Raw genomic sequence first — 18688 nt, 5'->3', positions numbered from 1 at the left:
GTTTGTCTAAGTCACTAAACATGTGTTTTTCATGTTATATAATACATTATTTACAAATTTTAATTTTAAATAATCAGATGTCTAAGTGATTTCACTGTAATAACTATTCATAACTAACTTTAGTTGATTCTTATTCCTGTTCGATGTCCTTCAATACCATAGATTGTGAGCAGTTCAATTTTAGTCTTTGCTTTCTTTGCTTAATTTATCATCTTTTTGATCCTTATATGGCACGTTATCTACCAAGACATCTGGAGTAAGTCGCAGCGCTGAAATTATAATTTAAGTTTGCTTATTCGATATAAAATTATCTAACACAATTAATGTTTTATTTATTACTCGGAATTAATGATAATTACCCACTCTTCCAGGTGCCGTTTCGACCGCTTGTATGACAGTCGTTCGTATTTCACATTCGACTTCCTGAGCAAATTTATTTAACTGAAATAATAATAACACAATATTTCTGTACAAGTTTCATTTATAAGTTTAGATATATGTATGAAGTCTGTCCATAACATTTCCATTGCATATTATATGCACATTTAAAACAAAGGAATATACCTCCTTAATCACTGCCTGGTTTGTGACATTTTTATGTTTTTTGTATTCTTTGTTTATCTGATCTCTCACAACTAATGAACAATATAATAAAATATTATTTATTGAAAGATCTATCATTATATTAGAGTGTAGATTACTGACAAAGTATATTACCTTGTAATGCATATTCATCGTCTTTAAATGTCTTTAATCTTGTTCTATGAAGTTTCTTGAAGACTCGCAAAATCTGAAAATAATTATAATCTTTAAAGTAAACGAATAAGTAAAGAAATAAATAAACTGAAAAGCAACAGAAATATAAGAAGTATAACTTCCTAGTGACTTTCGAAATTAAAAGACAAAGATTCAGACAAATGAGAGTATAAATATGATATAATTAGAGAGTAGTCTTACAGAGATAAGACTTAAGATGATTTTTAGTGTTTGTTTTCTTATACATGAGGTTTGTACGTTTTGACTTGGTTTAGAGTCTTCATCAGCGATTAAGTATTTACAAATTAATTAGAAAATATCTCTTCCTTAAATGTGTATGGCCACTACAGGAGATAGATTCCAAGAGGTAATTTTTTATTATGAATTTTAATTTTAAATTCTGCAAACGTAAATGTGAATTAAAAAAACTGAACAAATATGAGTATCAAATGCTATTCACAGTCAGGCCTTATATTTAAGGCTTCCTTAAATTTATCTTTAGATGCTCTACGAATTATTTTATTAGCTATTGAGCATCTAAAGATAAATTTAAAGAATCCTTAAATATAAGGTCTGATTATGAATAAGTATAAATGCGATAAAAGATTTTTTTCTCCATTTTATGAGTGTGACAGACAACGCACTAGTCTGCTATACTAGAAATCTCAGGTTCAATCCCCGGCAGAACCGAAAATTTGTATACATTCGTAACTCCTTTTAGAAAGCAATGGCAAACCACTTTCCTTGGAAATTTCTCTATTAGTTCGTCTTTCGGAATCGACATTAGATAAATGAGTGTAGATAGATTCCATACGACTACAATGTACAACCAGCGTGCGTACCACAGGCATAGCAGAGAAGTCATCACGCTCTACCATGAGCAATAGAATTAGGAAAAGTGTTACTTTATTTTAAACTAACAAGAGAAATCAAACCATTAAAAAAATAGATCAAAGACAATTGAATGTAATAAAGGAGTAGAAGAATGTTGAAATAGGAGTTGTATATAAGGAGCAACAGTATAAAATGTGGCTACGTGCATGTTAATTCAATACATCTTAATATCGTGTATCAATAATAACATCGTATACCAGTGTAATTTGTTTTGTAATTTTCAAAAAACATTCGAAACATACGATGCTATTTTATATACAACATTTTTATAATCTTTTGGAAGAACGTCTTTGTAGATTTTTAACAAACCTCCTAAGTTTATTCATGCTATAAAGTGCTAATTTCATATTCAAATTTTTGATAATGCCCTTAAATTTATCAGAAATAAAGGAATAAAAACCATAATAAAGGAGATTCTTCTTACGGAGCATCTGTGGATACACATTGTACCTTCATCCGTTTGTTAAAAAGAGCTTTTAGTTTTATATTTATAGTTTCAAAAATAATATCTGGAGGCTAGTCATTATTAAGTAACGCATTTAAAATAAATCTAATATTCTTGTCATGAAATCTGGGATGCGACAATAAAATAAAATGATTAAGTCTTTTCTGTTTATGTGAAACGCTCTTTTTTCTTTTATAGTAAGCCATATGATTCAGTTTATATTTATATTATTTAGACACTCATATATGTTCAGTTTTCCTCAATTAACATTTACATTTTAAAATTTAAAATTAAAAATCATAATCAAATGGAATTACCTCACTCGAGATCTGTCCTATCAATCCAGTAGTGACCATACATATTGGAAGAAAATACGTTTTCTAATTAATTTGTAAATACTTAGTCGCTGATGAAGATTCTAAATCGAATTGAACCTCATGTATAAGAAGAAACACTAAAAATTATCTTACAAGATTATTGCGCTCTAATTATCGCGTTTACATTTGCCTGAACCTTTGTTTTTTAAATAAAACTTGAAGCACTCTTACTGAAACTTACAAATGCTATACCTATCAAGAAATGTCTTCAAGTATTGTTAAAATTTCTAACATATTTATGCACTTTAAATAGTGCTTTATGTAGTGTTTCTAACTATAATTTAAAAACGCAAATTACATCTATTACATTTAGAATAGCATTCATACTTTATTGTAAAAAAATAAAAGGGTGCCTAAAAATGGCCAAAATTTGCCCCAGTCAACATCTAAAACTAATTCTATAATATTTCTTAATGTACTTGAAAATGAAATATAATATTTATAATATCGGGAAGCATTGGAAAAATACTTCTAAAGAATGTTACTCTGATTTCTACAAGTCTAATCCAGAATCAATGACGAGGACATAATTATTGGCCCCATTTTATCTTTTTTTCGTTTTTTAACTTATTTTAATTTCTTATTTTTATTGTACTTTAGATATTTTTATGCATCTTTTTCCTCACAGCAGTGATGCTACCCTAGCATTTTTTCTTTTTGTTTTCTCTCTATTTCAACAAGATGATGAGAGCATTTAGTTTGCGAATTAAGTTGCAAACAAGCTAGCATATATATATATATATATATATATATATATATATATATATCATACATAAATGTGCAAGTATGTTTGACACCATGAATTATTAACTTATTAGACTGATTAAAAGAAGATTATTCGGTTATTAAAATTTTAAAAATATAATATAATTATTTTTTAATTATTATTATTATTTACATGCAAACTTATAAGTAATTCCACAAATATTGCATTCAAGAAATAATGCATTTATTTTATACTAAAAATATACGAAAAATATACAAGAACAAACATAAATAAGTCATAAAAAATTATTTTAAAAAATAACAAATTTTTTATCAAACATAATTATTGTGCATAAATACGTACAAAAATACATTTAAAAATGAGCGTATGTACCTATATTTATGTAGATATTAAAATATATACAAGTCTAATCATATAGAAAGAAAACTAAAACATAATGTTTCATATGCAATACATATTATGACATTTTATTTATTGTTGTAAGCAATTTCCCAGCACTTCCCGATATTACAAATATTATTTTTTTCTTTTAGATACATCCAAAAATACTGTGATATGAATTTTTTAGATTAATTAAAAAACCCAACAGTTAGATAATCTTAAAAACCCAACATATAATCTGATAATTATACAGTTTAGCATATATACTTTAAAAATCGATCAAATTAGGCTTATTCGACGCATTTTTTAATGATTTTATTGATTTTGGAGATGTGTATGCTAAATTGTATAATTATTTATAATCTAAAAATATTGATAATAAAGATACAGTAGCCTTAACACAATTATTATGTATAGAATAAGCATTAACTAAACAATAGTTAACCTCTCGTCGAAAAGATTCGCCCATTTACGAAAATTTTTGCACAATTATTGCTTGTTCTAATAATAATGGTTGGGTAAATGTTAAAAAGACACTGTCCACCACAAAATTTACTAAAAATACGCTGAATTAATCTTCTTATTTTAATGACACCTGCCTCCTTTAGGGGCTCCGCACAATAAAAGGAAAACAGGAAACAGAGAACAGAGAATAAAAATTTTAACCTATCAGAAATCATGTATTGTGGAATACATAATTTCTGATAGGTTGAAATTCTTATTTTCTGTTCTCTGTTCCCTATTTCTTTTATTATGCGAAGCCCTTAATTAGAGTCCTCGATATAACAGAAAAACACCGAGTATATTTAAAGATTATATTGTAATTAATCGTCCAAAGAAAAAATGACGACCTGTTTATATCTGTCATTCCGCAAACGGAGTGCGACTCCTATAACAGTAGTGTTTCTATTGACTACAAAGAAATACTGATTCTCTTTGGAGACTACAGGATACATATCAAGATTTAAAAATAATGATACTTATCGAAACTAGAGTCCTAAAAGACTATCCGTAGAAAAAATGGCGGAACCAATCAGAAATTGGGACAGCAATTGCGCTTCTCTGTTATACCTAGGACTCTAGCGGTAACCAATGAACACATTAGGAGCTATAAGCTTATTGGCTATCGTATTTTTGTGCGCGACAAGTATTTCCGCGTCCAGTGTGCAGATGTCATAAAAAACAGATCTTTAAGCCAGTTCTCTTTAATCTTCTTATAGCGTTTTCTTTTGGGTGCAGCCTCGCACCGCATCAGTTGCGCGTAAGTGCTGCACTCAGCTACACTACATTAAAGTGGTGCATACCATGGTGTGCACTACATCACTATTGCGCTAAAATTCTGTTCTCACTTGACTTCCATTTTCAAATTTTTGAATGTCATACTTCTACTGTTCCTTTAAAAGGTAGCATCTTCGAGGTAGCAAAATTCCACTTCGTGCATAAAATTTGTACTACACCAGCTATAGAAACACGGTACATTAGCCTACTTTCCGAGAGTTTAAACAGAATCAGAATGTAAGAATCAACCAACTACAGTCGAGCATTCCCCTCGTTTGACTGTAACAGAGGAATACTCGACTCTAGTTGGTTAGTAGTTATTCTTACATTCTGATTCGGATTAAACCCTCGGTGGAAACTAGGTCACTGTCTAAGTATTGCACTAGTGGATGATAGTGCCAGCCAAGAGAAAACGCTATTAATTTAGCGGCGAAGTGGAGAGAGAGCAAGGGATTGAGGAAAAGCACAAAAGAGCGAGAAAAGACTAAAAATGGCGGATATGAATACTCATATTAGGTGTGTTTTGATACTGCCAGTACTGGCAGTACTGAAAAATTGTTCCGCTATTACTACAATAGCATCTAATTCTCTCAATGACATAAATGATAGCCATATTGCCACTGCGACTATTGCGACTTTCGAGGTGAGGTAGTTACAATGCAATATGGCGTCGCTTAAAAAAACACAACGCATCGAAATATTCGATCCAGGAAATAAAAAAATATATACATTATATTTAACTGCAGAAGATGCACATATATTTATTTTATCACAAATGACTCTTAAATTCCACGTCTAAATATTCATTGATGTGTCCATGTAGTTTTTCACGAGGTCAAACTGCTTGATTGCTCCATTGATTCCATAATTAGTTTATCTTCTTCGGAAGTACTATCGTTCTTGCTGTTTCAAAATTTATTGACAATTTAGTAGTTTATCCATGTCTGTTTACACTACTGCCAGTCTATTGCAAAGCTGTTCCGAAATACAACGTTACAATAGTGCTGGAAGTATCACAGTAATTTTGGAACGGCTACGGCAGTGCATTGTTGTGACGTCATGATGACGTCATTGCACTGCCAATAAAAAGAGAACATACTCATTATCGCCCATCAATGCAACACTCAGATAGTGTATCATGTTTCCATGGTTGGTAATAAGCCAACTCATTTGGTGTACCATGCAGTGTTGTTAAGTCTTGTGTCCACGATGCTAGAAATCGGTCCGAGATCTTAGACAAAGAAAAAAATTAACAAATCACATTTGAACAATTTGATCACATAACCATTGCGATTGGTCAATTCTTTCTTCATCCGTGATCTTTAGAGGGGGAGCTTTAGACGGGGCGGGTTTCAGACGCATGCGCGTCAAATATAGCTTCAATAACGGTCACTAGTAAATATGTCAAATTTTTGAAAATGTTGAAAATTTTAATATTTTATATTTTACACATTTTACACATGTATACATATATAGAATTTTATATTTTACACATTTTACACATGTATACATATATAGAAATATATTATATATATTTGTATATATGTATACATTAGTAAAATATATAAAATATATTAAAATTTTCAACATTTTCAATCCTAAACAACTAATCATGATCACGGTGTAAGAATAATAGGTGAGTTCACTCGCCCATTTTTGCTCAGAAAAGCTGTGACGAAATTGAGGCAGTTCAGACACGTAACACTAGAGGGCATAATGATCTGATACTTAAATGGCCTTTGCAATCTTTCCAATTCACAGCCATTCAAGTGACATTTCTTTTTATGATTAAAATCTACAACATATATCCTCTTCCATACTTTCACGATTTTCCTAATTGTCCCACCAATCATGTGTAATAAATGTACTAATAAATAATAAAATTGTTTATTATGTTATCGCTTACCTTAATCCTACTCCTATCTCTTGAAATACCCCGGGAAAAAATGTTTTATATAATTATGTATAATTACATATATTTATATATAATTTTTTTAATATATTAGGTGTTGGAATTAATTCGTAGCGTTTTACAAGTGATGGGAAGTACTTTCATTAATGTATTTTTTAATGCTCATGTGAAATAAATAACATTCTTTCATTAAAAAACGCTACGAATTAATTCCAACACCTAATATATATATATAATTTTATATAATTACTACTATTGTAAAACATTTTTCCCGGGCTTATGAGGTTAGGTGTTATACTTATGCGCCACCTGCTGTTCAACTGCGGAGTTTTTTCTGGAAAATCACAGTGATTTTACATGATTGGAATCACCTATTATTATTCTTACACCATATCCTCGAGTTTGATCCGGTTTGATCTCCTTGTTTTTACTCCGTGAGGTAGTCCTACACATAACTGCATAACCTATGCTTGTATTTTAACCCGTCAATTGCGTCAGTTTCCCGACCATGGTTGTCTTGATCTATTGAATCTTGTTTGAAAAGTGCTGACGGGCGATGTCATAAGCCACGTAATATTTTCGAATTCTAGAGGAGGCCGCGATTCGCGGTGCTGTTCTTAAGGAGCTGTTCAGGAAAAGAAATTGATGTCATTTCTGTCACTTAGGTGAGTGATCTTATACTAATAGTTTTCCTTAGCTTTGTACTACTCAGCGACCTGGTTCATCGGATGCCTGTGTAATATTCTCAGATTCGCAAGAAAGGATTGCATAGTAATAGAGGAGGTGGCGAAAGATGTTGGTCAGCAGCCAGCCGTGCACTCTAGTCACATATGTTGTCATTCGCTAACTTGCTCCAATGTTGACGCATTGAGGGACAAGCATTGAACGAACGTGGATCTCGAGCTGCCGCGTGGGGAGTAGGGTGATGATGCAAAATAACTCCAAGACTAGAGAGATGTTTATCGTCCGAGCTTTGGAAAAAATATTGGCTGATCGAGATGTCAAAAGATCACACCTCTCGCAGCTCAGGAAGTCCTGCGAGTCTGCGCTTGGTAAGGAAAGACTTCGCATAATATATGCAATTTGTAGTTAGAAGCAACACTGATGATTGAATTTGTTGCTTTTATATTCTTACCTTGCAGAGGATCTCCGCAATGAGATCAAAGACGTACCAGCTGTACAGGGTGAAGAGGTAACCTCAAATGCCCTTCCACAACCCAAGAGTGACTCAAATGTTATTACAGCCGAGAAGTACTTCCTGCCGTTTGAGTTAGCATGCCAGAGCAAGTCACCACGTATCGTGGTGACAGCACTAGACTGTCTGCAGAAATTAATAGCATATGGCCATCTTACTGGCAATGTGCCCGATTCGACGGAGCCTAATAAGCTACTGATTGTACGCATTGTCGAGACAATTTGTGGCTGCTTTACTGGTCCACAAACTGACGAAGGTGTACAGCTGCAGATTATTAAAGCTCTGCTGACTGTGATGACAAGCCAGCATGTGGAGGTGCATGAGGGTACAGTACTGTTGACAATTCGTACGGTTTACAATGTTTATTTGGCATCACGTAACCTGGTGAATCAGACAACAGCACGTGCAACTCTTACGCAGATGATTAATGTGATCTTTGCGCGAATGGAGACTCAGGCAGAGGAAGATAATATAAGAATCGATGGAGAGCATCAGCAGGAAGTTCCTGTCATAGTGAATGGTGAAACTGAAACCGAGTTAAATTCAGAGAATGTTCCTGGTAATGATTCTGTTGATCTCCAAATAATTGTCAGAGGTATCCTTGATGATGTAGTGAAATCCGTGGTGCCATTGGAAGAGGAAGTCAATCTGGAAAATGGCAGTCCTGAAGACAATGGTGACGAGGCAGTTGCTGAAAATGACAATATGGTTACTGCTAAATTTACTCATGTGCTGCAAAAGGATGCATTTCTGGTGTTTCGTGCTCTCTGCAAGCTCTCTATGAAACCGCTGCCAGATGGCACGCCTGATCCAAAATCGCATGAGCTCCGTTCCAAGATCTTGTCGCTTCAGTTGCTTCTGGGAATCCTGCAGAATGCCGGTCCGGTATTACGTTCCAACGAGATGTTCGTTATCGCCATTAAGCAGTATTTGTGTGTTGCACTGTCAAAGAATGGTGTGTCTTCAGTGCCAGAGGTGTTTGAACTATCATTGGCATTATTCTTGGCGTTGCTTGCACGCTTCAAGATGCACCTGAAGATGCAGATCGAGGTATTTTTTAAGGAGATCTTTATGAACATTCTCGAGACTTCTAGCAGCTCCTTTGAGCATAAATGGATGGTCATACATGCACTTACGAGGATCTGTGCAGACGCTCAGAGCGTCGTCGACATCTATGTTAATTACGATTGTGATCTTTCGGCAGCGAATCTCTTTGAGAGACTTGTCAATGATCTTTCTAAGATTGCTCAGGGTCGTCAGGCTTTAGAGTTAGGTGCGTCACCAAATCAGGTACGTTATAAGCAGTGAAAATGACAAGGTAGATGTATGGGTGTATCCAGTATTTTTTTTTCATAGGGCTAAGGATTATCAATTTTATTATTATATAAATAATAGTTTTTGTGCTAATGAATTGCTGTTTTAGATATTTTAGAGCTCAGAATATCTCTTTTATTTAATTTTTAATGAAAAAAATATTAGGTTTTGTATCAAAATTTTCTAAAAAAAAGTATAAACAAAATATAATAATAAATTGAAGTAATAATTAGTTTAAGAATTCCTTTAATTAATAGAATAAAGAACAATATAAATCATGAGACGTTAGGAGTCAGTGTTAGAACAATGTTGCGCAAAAGTATATACAATAATATAAATATACATAAATTTAATCGATTCTGAACAACTTGTTCAGAACAATAAGTTGTTGAGAATCGATTAAATTTATGTATATTTATATTATTGTATATTATATTTTTGCGCAATATCATTCTAGCGCTGATTTTTAACGTCTCGTGATTTATATTGTTCTTTATTCAAGCAAAATACAATTATTAAAACTTTATGCAAAATTTTGCAAAAATTTTCTTTATGTATCAAACTCGTTCAAAGCTTTAATCGTAAATATTTGATATAATAACGGAAAATATACTGATCAAAAGTAAGTTGTATTTCTTTATAATTAAAAGTGAAAGAGTGAATAAAAAACTTCGAGAATTGTTTAAATCCTCCTCCTCCTCTGGACATGCCCATTATTTAATGAATATTTTTCAACAAAATGATATCTAAATTAATATAATATTTTGTCTTTCCAGGAGAAGTCTATGCGTATCCGTGGTCTCGAATGCCTTGTATCTATTCTGAAGTGCATGGTGGAGTGGAGTCGAGATCTCTACGTGAATCCCAGTGTACCGGCGGACCAACAACCATTGTCAGATCTACCAGATACGGCGCCAGAAATCCCATTGCCACGTTATGGCAGCGCCGGCAGCCTCTCATCTGCCAATTCTAGTTTAATCGGTAATAAAGAGGTACCGGATTCGCCGGAGCAGTATGAAGTGCAGAAACAACAGAAAGAAGTATGGGAGACTGGTATCGAGATCTTTAGCCGAAAGCCTGGCAAGGGCGTGCAGTATTTGCAGGAACAAGGATTGCTTGGTACTTCGCAGGAGGATGTAGCCAGGTGGCTGCACCTGGACGAGCGGCTCGATAAAACCGCCATTGGGGATTTTTTGGGTGACCATAATCATAATCAAGTAATGAGAAGAACAATTACAATTAATAGACTATATTAATTAAATCATTGAGTGCAGAAAAGGGACAAGCCATTTATCAAATTTTTTTAGTATTAATAAAAAACTGTTTAATTTTAGTTAGTCCAGTGAAAAACTAACAAAATTACTTTTAAGAAAATTAATTTAAATATAATATTTAATAATGTTTTTGAAACATTATGAATTCCTAAAATGCTTTATTAAATGAAAAACTTAAACTTCAAGATTGGACTCACCCTTTTTTGCATTCAATGTTCCTTCTGCACTAAAAAAATTTATAGTATGCTATTAAGATACTTTACTTATCTGAAATTGTCTCTTTGTATGTTAAAAAAAATATGGGATAATTTATACAAAACAATTTGGAGTTAAAACTATCAAAAAATCTTTCTAGTTGCTTTTTAAATTTAATCATTGACCATTCAAAAATCTCATCAAAAGAGCTATTCTGACGGGATGTAACTTTCCAATTTTTCCAATCTTGCAAGTCTTGCATTTATTTCCTTTTTACACTTATTGTTTATTTTTATTTTACAACATCTACTTTATGCCCTTGAAAACCTGAGAGTATTCTGTTTGCATCAAAAGTATAACATTTAAAATTAATGAAAAGAAAACTTATTTTCGAAAAAAATTGGACTCGTCCCTTTTCTGCACACTTGCCGATTCAATTATAAATACGTAAATAGGCTATGATTTGTTAGTTCTGATCACGTTATGATTGCGTGATAATTGTGTTGGTAATTAATTTAGACTAATACAGTGACTAATTTTGTATACCGTTTATTGCAGGTAATGTACCATTATATTGACCAAATGAATTTTGCCGATCGCGATCTAGTAACCGCGCTCAGGTATTTCCTGGAAGGCTTTCGGCTACCTGGCGAGGCACAGAAGATCGACCGATTGATGGAAAAGTTTGCTAGTCGCTATTGCGAGTGTAATCCTAATAACGGCCTTTTTACGAGTGCGGATACAGCCTATATTCTAGGTTTTTCAATCATAATGCTGACCACCGATTTACACTCGCCGCAGGTTAAGAATAAAATGACCAAAGAACAATACATTAGGTACATTCAGCGGTTTGTGTTAATTATAATTTATAATTTAAATTGTCAGCAGTAAATTTTAAAATTCAGGACGTTCTTTAGAAAAATTTTTATGATTAGTGTTTTAATAATGTTGACAGTTGCTATGAGAATATGCAATAAAAAAAATAGGAAGTTTCATTTTTTTAAATGTAAGGTAGCTTCCACCTGACCTTAAAAACTCAGCCTGAGATCAAATTGTTATGCACATCTCTAATATAAATAATACTTAATACTTTTAATAATATATAGAGTGTCCTGAAATCTGTGAATTAAATACCAGTAGCAAGGTAGCAAGAAAGTTCTTGAAAAAAAATTATAAAAATATTTAATATATAATAATTTATATTATATAAAAATGCATAGTGATTGTGCTCTTTATGTATTTTTTTCATACATCTTTCATATCTTTTTAATCATAAAAAGTCTTTTCTTATTCTTTTCTTTCATTCATCAGGCTTAATCGGCGCAACAGTGACAATGAGGATCTTCCTGAGGAATATCTGTCTAGGATCTACGATGAAATTGCCGGCAACGAGATTAAGATGAAGTCGAATCCTAATAATAGCCGACTTGCTGGAAAACAACTTATTTCTAGTGAGAAGAAGCGACGGTTGTTATGGAACATGGAAATGGAAGTAATTTCTACGGCGGCGAAAAATTTGATGGAATCTGTCAGTCATGTTCAGGCACCGTTTACTACAGCGAAACATTTGGAACACGTGCGGCCAATGTTCAAAATGGCCTGGACGCCATTTCTCGCGGCCTTCAGTGTTGGACTTCAAGACTGTGACGATCCAGAGATTGCGTCGCTCTGCTTAGATGGTATCAGGTAGGAAGAAAACATAGAATGAAGAAAGACAGATTTATATCATGTTATGCTTTCGTTGTTTTATATTACCTATATGTTATTTTAGATGTGCCATTCGCATCGCCTGCATCTTTCACATGAGCCTCGAACGCGATGCCTATGTACAAGCTTTAGCGAGATTTACTTTGTTGACGGCCAACTCCCCCATTACCGAAATGAAAGCGAAGAACATCGATACTATCAAGACTCTTATCACAGTAGCTCACACCGATGGCAACTATCTAGGCAGTTCATGGCTCGATGTCGTCAAATGTATCTCCCAGCTAGAATTGGCACAGTTGATAGGCACTGGAGTACGGCCACAATTGCTGGGTCCACCGTCAAAACCGCACTTCCCCTCGCCATTAGCAAATTTCAGCAGTCTCGCGCACTCTGCCAATTCGCACCAAACCAATAATCTCAATCTGAGCTCATTGGATCCTAGCGTGAAGGAGTCCATTGGCGAAACTAGTTCGCAGAGCGTCGTCGTAGCCGTTGATCGTATCTTCACTGGCTCGACGAGACTCGATGGTGATGCTATTGTCGAGTTCGTCAAGGCTCTCTGTCAGGTATTTCTTTCTTAAGTTCAATCAATGATTTTTACATAAATATGAAAATATTATATAATAAATGTTTAATAATGATAAATAATTTTCAGGTATCCCTTGAGGAGTTAGCACATCCCACGCAACCGCGCATGTTTTCTCTTACGAAGATCGTTGAAATCTCATACTACAACATGGGTCGTATTAGGTTGCAGTGGTCTAGAATCTGGCAAGTCCTCGGTGATCATTTCGACAGGGTGGGATGCAGTCCTCGACAGGATATCGCGTTTTTTGCGGTAGATTCTCTGAGACAACTAGCTACTAAGTTTATCGAAAAGGGCGAGTTTGCCAATTTCAGATTCCAAAAAGATTTTCTTAGGCCATTTGAACACATCATGAAGAAAAATAGGTAATTTGATTCTTTTAATTAATTAATTTTGATTAATTTAATTTAATCGCAATTATATAATGAATATAATCCGACATGTTATAATTTATGTAAAATGTTTATAAAAGTTTTGCAATATATTCCAAATTTTAATATATCCAACAATTTATGGTATAATTTATGGTATAATTTAATTTAATGTGATTCAGGTCGCCTGTGATTAGAGATATGGTTGTGAGATGCGTAGCGCAGATTGTTCACTCGCAAGCACCGAATATCAGGTCCGGTTGGAAGAACATTTTCAGTGTTTTTCACCATGCGGCCAGCGATCGTGATGAATCTGTGGTCGAGTTGGCTTTTTCCATGACCGGCAAGATTATTAGTGAGTTACATTTGTTTACTTTAAGACAGTTTAAGAGATAGTCACTGTATTTTTGTCTATGATTTTTCTCTTTAATCATAATTTAAATTGATATATTTAAATAGATAATGTGTGTGCGTTAATTTGTAGTATTATAGGGTGAGTATATAAAAAGTCTCGGACCGATGAAATATCTCAAAAACAAAACATTTTCAGGAAAAATGATTCAGATAAAAGTTGTAAGGTTTAAAAAGATCTATTTACTGATCACATCTGTTTGATCCTGAACATTCAAGAAGTTTTAGCCGATTGGATACTTTGGGTAATGCTAACTCATTAAGTACTTAAAAAGTACTTAATGAAAATGAATTTATTGCAATCTTTTAAAAAACTCTTGACATCAGCTATTAAATTCTGGAATAAAAAATAGGGTGTCCCATTTAAAAAAAAAATCAATGTTACCTCGATCTGACATTTGGCCATTCAAGATCAAACAGATATGATCAATAAATAGATCTTTTTAAACCCTACAACTTTTATCTATATCATTATTCCTAAAAATGCTTTGTTTTCGAGATATTTTATCGATCCGGGAATTTTTACTTATCTCTGTTTATTTGAGTGTAATTTTTTCTCAGATGAGTTATATGCAGAAGACTTCAGTATTATGGTGGACTCTTTCCAAGACGCCGTTAAATGTTTGAGCGAATTTGCGTGCAACGCGTTTTTTCCGGACACTAGCATGGAAGCTATTCGGCTAATACGTTCCTGTGCTTCTTATATTGATGCAAATCCCAATTTATTTGCCGAGGGTATGATGGATGAAAGCGGGATAGTCTCTGAGGAAGATCGAGCTTGGGTATCGTTATCTTAGCTCGTTTATTAACATTTTAATTGCTCGACGCAATTGTTATCTTCTTATTCTTTTTTTTTTCTTTTAGGTGAGAGGATGGTTCCCACTACTGTTTGAATTATCCTGCGTTGTGAGCAGATGTAAGTTGGATGTCAGGACACGCGCGCTGACAGTATTATTTGATGTCGTCAAAACTCATGGTGCATCCTTTAAGCCTCATTGGTGGAAGGACCTCTTTCAAGTTCTTTTTAGGATCTTTGATAATATGAAGTTGCCCGAACAGCATACCGAAGTTCGTATAATTTCCGAGTTTTAAAAAGAGAAAATAAGTGCATTTCTTCTGAAATTATTTGAATAATCCATTAAATATTTAAATAATCCATTAAATGTTGCAGAAAGCTGAATGGATGACAACAACGTGCAATCACGCACTGTATGCCATTGTGGATGTGTTTTCACAGTTTTACGATATCCTGGGTCCTTTGTTGCTAGAACAGCTCTATTTTCAGCTTCTCTGGTGCGTTCAGCAGGATAACGAACAGTTGGCACGATCGGGCACCAACTGCTTGGAAAATCTGGTCATTAGTAACGGCATCAAATTTGATGAGCAGACTTGGCAGAAAACTTGTCAATGTGTCTTAGACATTTTCGAAAGCACTCTACCGTCTGCGTTGCTCACATGGAAACCGCATTCACCAAACAAAGAATCGGATCTCGACGTGATTACCGGCGAATCCGATGGTTTTCATGTTGGTATTTTGAAGAGGAGCAACAGCGCGCAAAGCTTGAATACTGAGATCTTGCCGAAGGCAAAGCTTTTCTCCGCGTTGCAAATTAAGTGTGTAGTCCAGCTTGAGTTAATACAAACTATCGACAACATTGTTTTTTATCCGGCGACATCGCGCAAGGAGGATCAGGAGAATTTAGCGCTCGCGCAAGCCGACATGTTGAACGGCAAATCATCAGAGCTTGTAAAGTGAGTGTCCTGTCACTGCGTTAATATTTTAAAATTGTATAATATACAGTTTATACGCAATGCAAATTGCTTTTAGGGCTGGCGCTGATCAGCAGAAGGAGGAGCAAGGCATGTACTGCGCTCTGACAACCAATCATCTCCTGCAGTTAGTAGAATGCCTTCTACGATCGCATCGCTTCGCTAAGAGTTTCAATTCGAATCACGAGCAACGCAACGTATTGTGGAAGGCCAGTTTTCGTGGCAACATGAAACCGAATCTGTTGAAGCAGGAGACGCAATCGCTTGCTTGTGCACTGCGTATTCTCTTTAAGATGTACAGTGATGAGGCGCATCGCACAGATTGGTCTAAGATTGAGGCGCGACTGGTTGAGGTAGCATGCGAAGCTCTGGAGTATTTCCTGGCGCTCGCCAACGAGGCTCACCGAGATGCCTGGACCCCGATTTTGCTACTGCTGCTCACCCGAATCATCAAGATGAACGATCATCGCTTCGCGATTCATGCCTCCACCTGCTATCCCTGTCTCTGCGAGGTTATGTGTTTCGATCTCAAGCCCGAGCTCAGATCGATACTGCGCAGATTTTTCCTCAGGATCGGGCCAGTCTTCAGAATTACACAACAGTAGTGATGGATTACAGGACAGGTATTCAGGATCGTCTCGAATAGAGTCGACTGATTGGCCGTAACATCGCTCGCAAAAGAGACGATATTGCATACTCATCTCTACGGCGCGGGCGATAGGATTGTAATTAAATGTAAAGCGCGGTTAGATACTTTAACTCGTGTTGAATTATTTATGTACGATTCAACGACTTTCACATATATTTGTATACGGCATTTCGAACTTTCTTAACATGTCTTTTTCATGTAGCATTGCACATAACGCTAAATGTGATTCGGATTTTATCATGTCTATTTAATGTACATACATATTCGTAATATATTAATTGCATTAAATTGAGCACATAATGATTGTGACGTTATTAATCAATAAAACTTGTAATATAATTGAATGTTTTTATTCATTATTATTTTATTTATATTAATAAATCATTAATAATTAATATTGATACTCTCACATCCCACATTTAGCGCTAAATATGCGAATGCACATTATTACACACCTTCACAAAACGTTTGTCGCAAAAATCGTTGGATCGTATATGAACGATTTAATATCACATGTACACATGCGTCTATGTAATATAACTGGAGTATATATATATATATATATATATATATATATATATATATATATATATATATATATATATATATATATATATATGAGAAATGCGGAAGGCAATTGGCAAATGTATTTTCATTCAATCAAAAGTCGTTTATAAGCTTTAGGATTCAGATGCGATAATTATTCTTGCAGAATTTTTAATTTCACGTGCTTTTAATTCATCAAGTCCAGACGACTTTTATTTTAAATCCATATCTCAGGTTCTAATCAAAATTTTTGGACAGCAATTAGCTTGGATAAAAGGAGTTGCTCTTTCCACAAGTCTATCAGTGATAGGGTAAGATATTTGAAAAAAATGGATACAAAAATGAAGATGAAAAAGTAAATGATTCTTTTTAAGTAGAATATATCAATATCAGGATTCGGTAAAATAACTGATACGACTTATTTGAAAAAAAAAATCTTTATGTGTATATAAAATTGATTCCAAGAACTTATTTAAAATATATATTTGAAATAAGACCGAGCCTTGATCAATGCAAATATTATTTAAGTAATCTATAATAATTATTAGAGATACATTGGATCATAAAATTATCTGATATCATATTCTCTTGGATATTCGATATCACATTCTTTCGGATATCCGGTCGGATATCTCGAACAAAGCTTTTAAAAAAAAAGAAAAGCAAGGGGAAAAATAGCGACAATAATTTTCTTTATCTTCCCAATGTGAAAAGAAAAAGAGAAAAAATGAATTGTGCAAGAAGTTTAGCTGAAAAGAATAAAATGCTGTAGTAATGACACAAACTTTCAATATAAAATTTCAGCCGAATATGTATTACATTATAGGATACTAATGATATTCGGCTATCCGACCGAATAGTGAAAAAAGTATCGGATAATACCGGATTTTTTCCGGATCTCTTCCGGATTGTAAACTAGATTTTTGGAAAGAACAATTTTTTTTATTTCTAAATACCAGTTACTATTTCAAAATTTGGATTAATACTTGAGTAACAAAATTTTAAAGTAGAAAAGTGTATAGACTACATTATTTCACTTGAAATTTAATGGGTTAATGCTACTTTGAAGAAAAAAAATCACTAAGTATACGTCCATTAATGAGGAAGTCTGATTTGAAGATCTGACAATTAATCAAGAGAGTATCGGATAGTAGTCATTAGTTTCGTTGGCTGCTAATTAATTTAGTTTGTTTAATTAAATTATTTTATTTAAACATGCGATAAAGGTTGAGAAGGAGAGAGAGAGAGAGAGAGAGAGAGAGAGAGAGAGAGAGAGAGAGAGAGAGAGAGAGAGAGAGAGAGAGAGAGAGAGAAATGCTGTTGTCAATACGTAGGAGATCTCTAAGACACCTGGAAAAAAGTTATCAACATTAGAATCTTTGCATATGTATATTTGTGTCAGAGCAAAATAATAATATAACGCTTAAATAACTTACATATAAACATGTATACACATATATATATACATATATATAAATATATATATATATGTGTATATGTATATAGTAATTTTATGTGATTCTCTGACGTGATTCGAGATCTTATTTAAATAAATTCGATGAAAAAATGAACGTTTTATATTTCATGTGAGATACCCTCCTCCTCCTCTCTCCCTCTCTTCTATTCCCTTTCTATACTTGTTTACAGTTGCATTACATTGCACTTTTCATACTTAAAATAAAATAAGCAGATACAATCAGATCATATCAAGTTCATATCAGACTACGCAGAAAAAGATTGAGAATTAAGAATTGAATTCTTCAATGTATAATCTGAAACAAGCTTCATTAGATGCTGGAACATGCGACGCGAACAAAACCTAAGAACAATTCTTTTTTCCTCCAAATTCTTCCTCCTTTCTTTTCCTCTTTAATTTTCTTTTTTATTTTCTTTGTTATTT

At 33.7% G+C, this 18688-nt stretch overlaps 2 protein-coding genes across 6 annotated transcripts; one reads left to right on the top strand and one right to left on the bottom strand.

Moving 5' to 3' along the window:
- Position 1: 1 nt before the first annotated feature.
- LOC105147065 (complex III assembly factor LYRM7) lies at positions 2–4579 on the bottom strand. 5 transcript variants are annotated; one of them, XM_011057807.2, is made up of 5 exons: positions 4432–4579; positions 718–790; positions 565–635; positions 360–441; positions 2–269 (listed from the first exon to the last, which is right to left on the bottom strand). In XM_011057807.2, the coding sequence occupies exons 1-5, from the start codon at positions 4534–4536 to the stop codon at positions 181–183; spliced, it is 420 nt and encodes a 139-aa protein (XP_011056109.1). In that variant the 5' UTR covers positions 4537–4579; the 3' UTR covers positions 2–180. The 5 variants fall into 5 exon arrangements, with proteins under 5 accessions (XP_011056109.1, XP_011056110.1, XP_011056113.1 ...); XM_011057808.2 differs by lacking the exon at positions 4432–4579 and adding an exon at positions 4011–4286; XM_011057811.2 differs by lacking the exon at positions 4432–4579 and adding an exon at positions 4026–4280.
- Positions 4580–6095: 1516 nt separating this feature from the next.
- Sec71 (ADP ribosylation factor guanine nucleotide exchange factor Sec71) lies at positions 6096–18065 on the top strand. Its single transcript, XM_087413330.1, has 14 exons — positions 6096–6864; positions 7060–7435; positions 7520–7822; positions 7913–9255; positions 10056–10496; positions 11307–11584; positions 12060–12434; positions 12520–13021; positions 13111–13406; positions 13595–13767; positions 14385–14605; positions 14688–14891; positions 14995–15575; positions 15652–18065. The coding sequence occupies exons 3-14, from the start codon at positions 7696–7698 to the stop codon at positions 16196–16198; spliced, it is 5088 nt and encodes a 1695-aa protein (XP_087269456.1). The 5' UTR covers positions 6096–6864; positions 7060–7435; positions 7520–7695; the 3' UTR covers positions 16199–18065.
- The last annotated feature ends 623 nt before the right edge of the window (positions 18066–18688 follow it).

Source organism: Acromyrmex echinatior, chromosome 14, assembly GCF_024713525.1.
Source record: "Acromyrmex echinatior isolate Ae372 chromosome 14, ASM2471352v2, whole genome shotgun sequence".
Classification (NCBI taxonomy): Eukaryota; Metazoa; Arthropoda; class Insecta; order Hymenoptera; family Formicidae; genus Acromyrmex; species Acromyrmex echinatior.
Note: the sequence above shows the minus strand (reverse complement) of the source record. Positions and strands in the feature narration are given on the sequence as shown.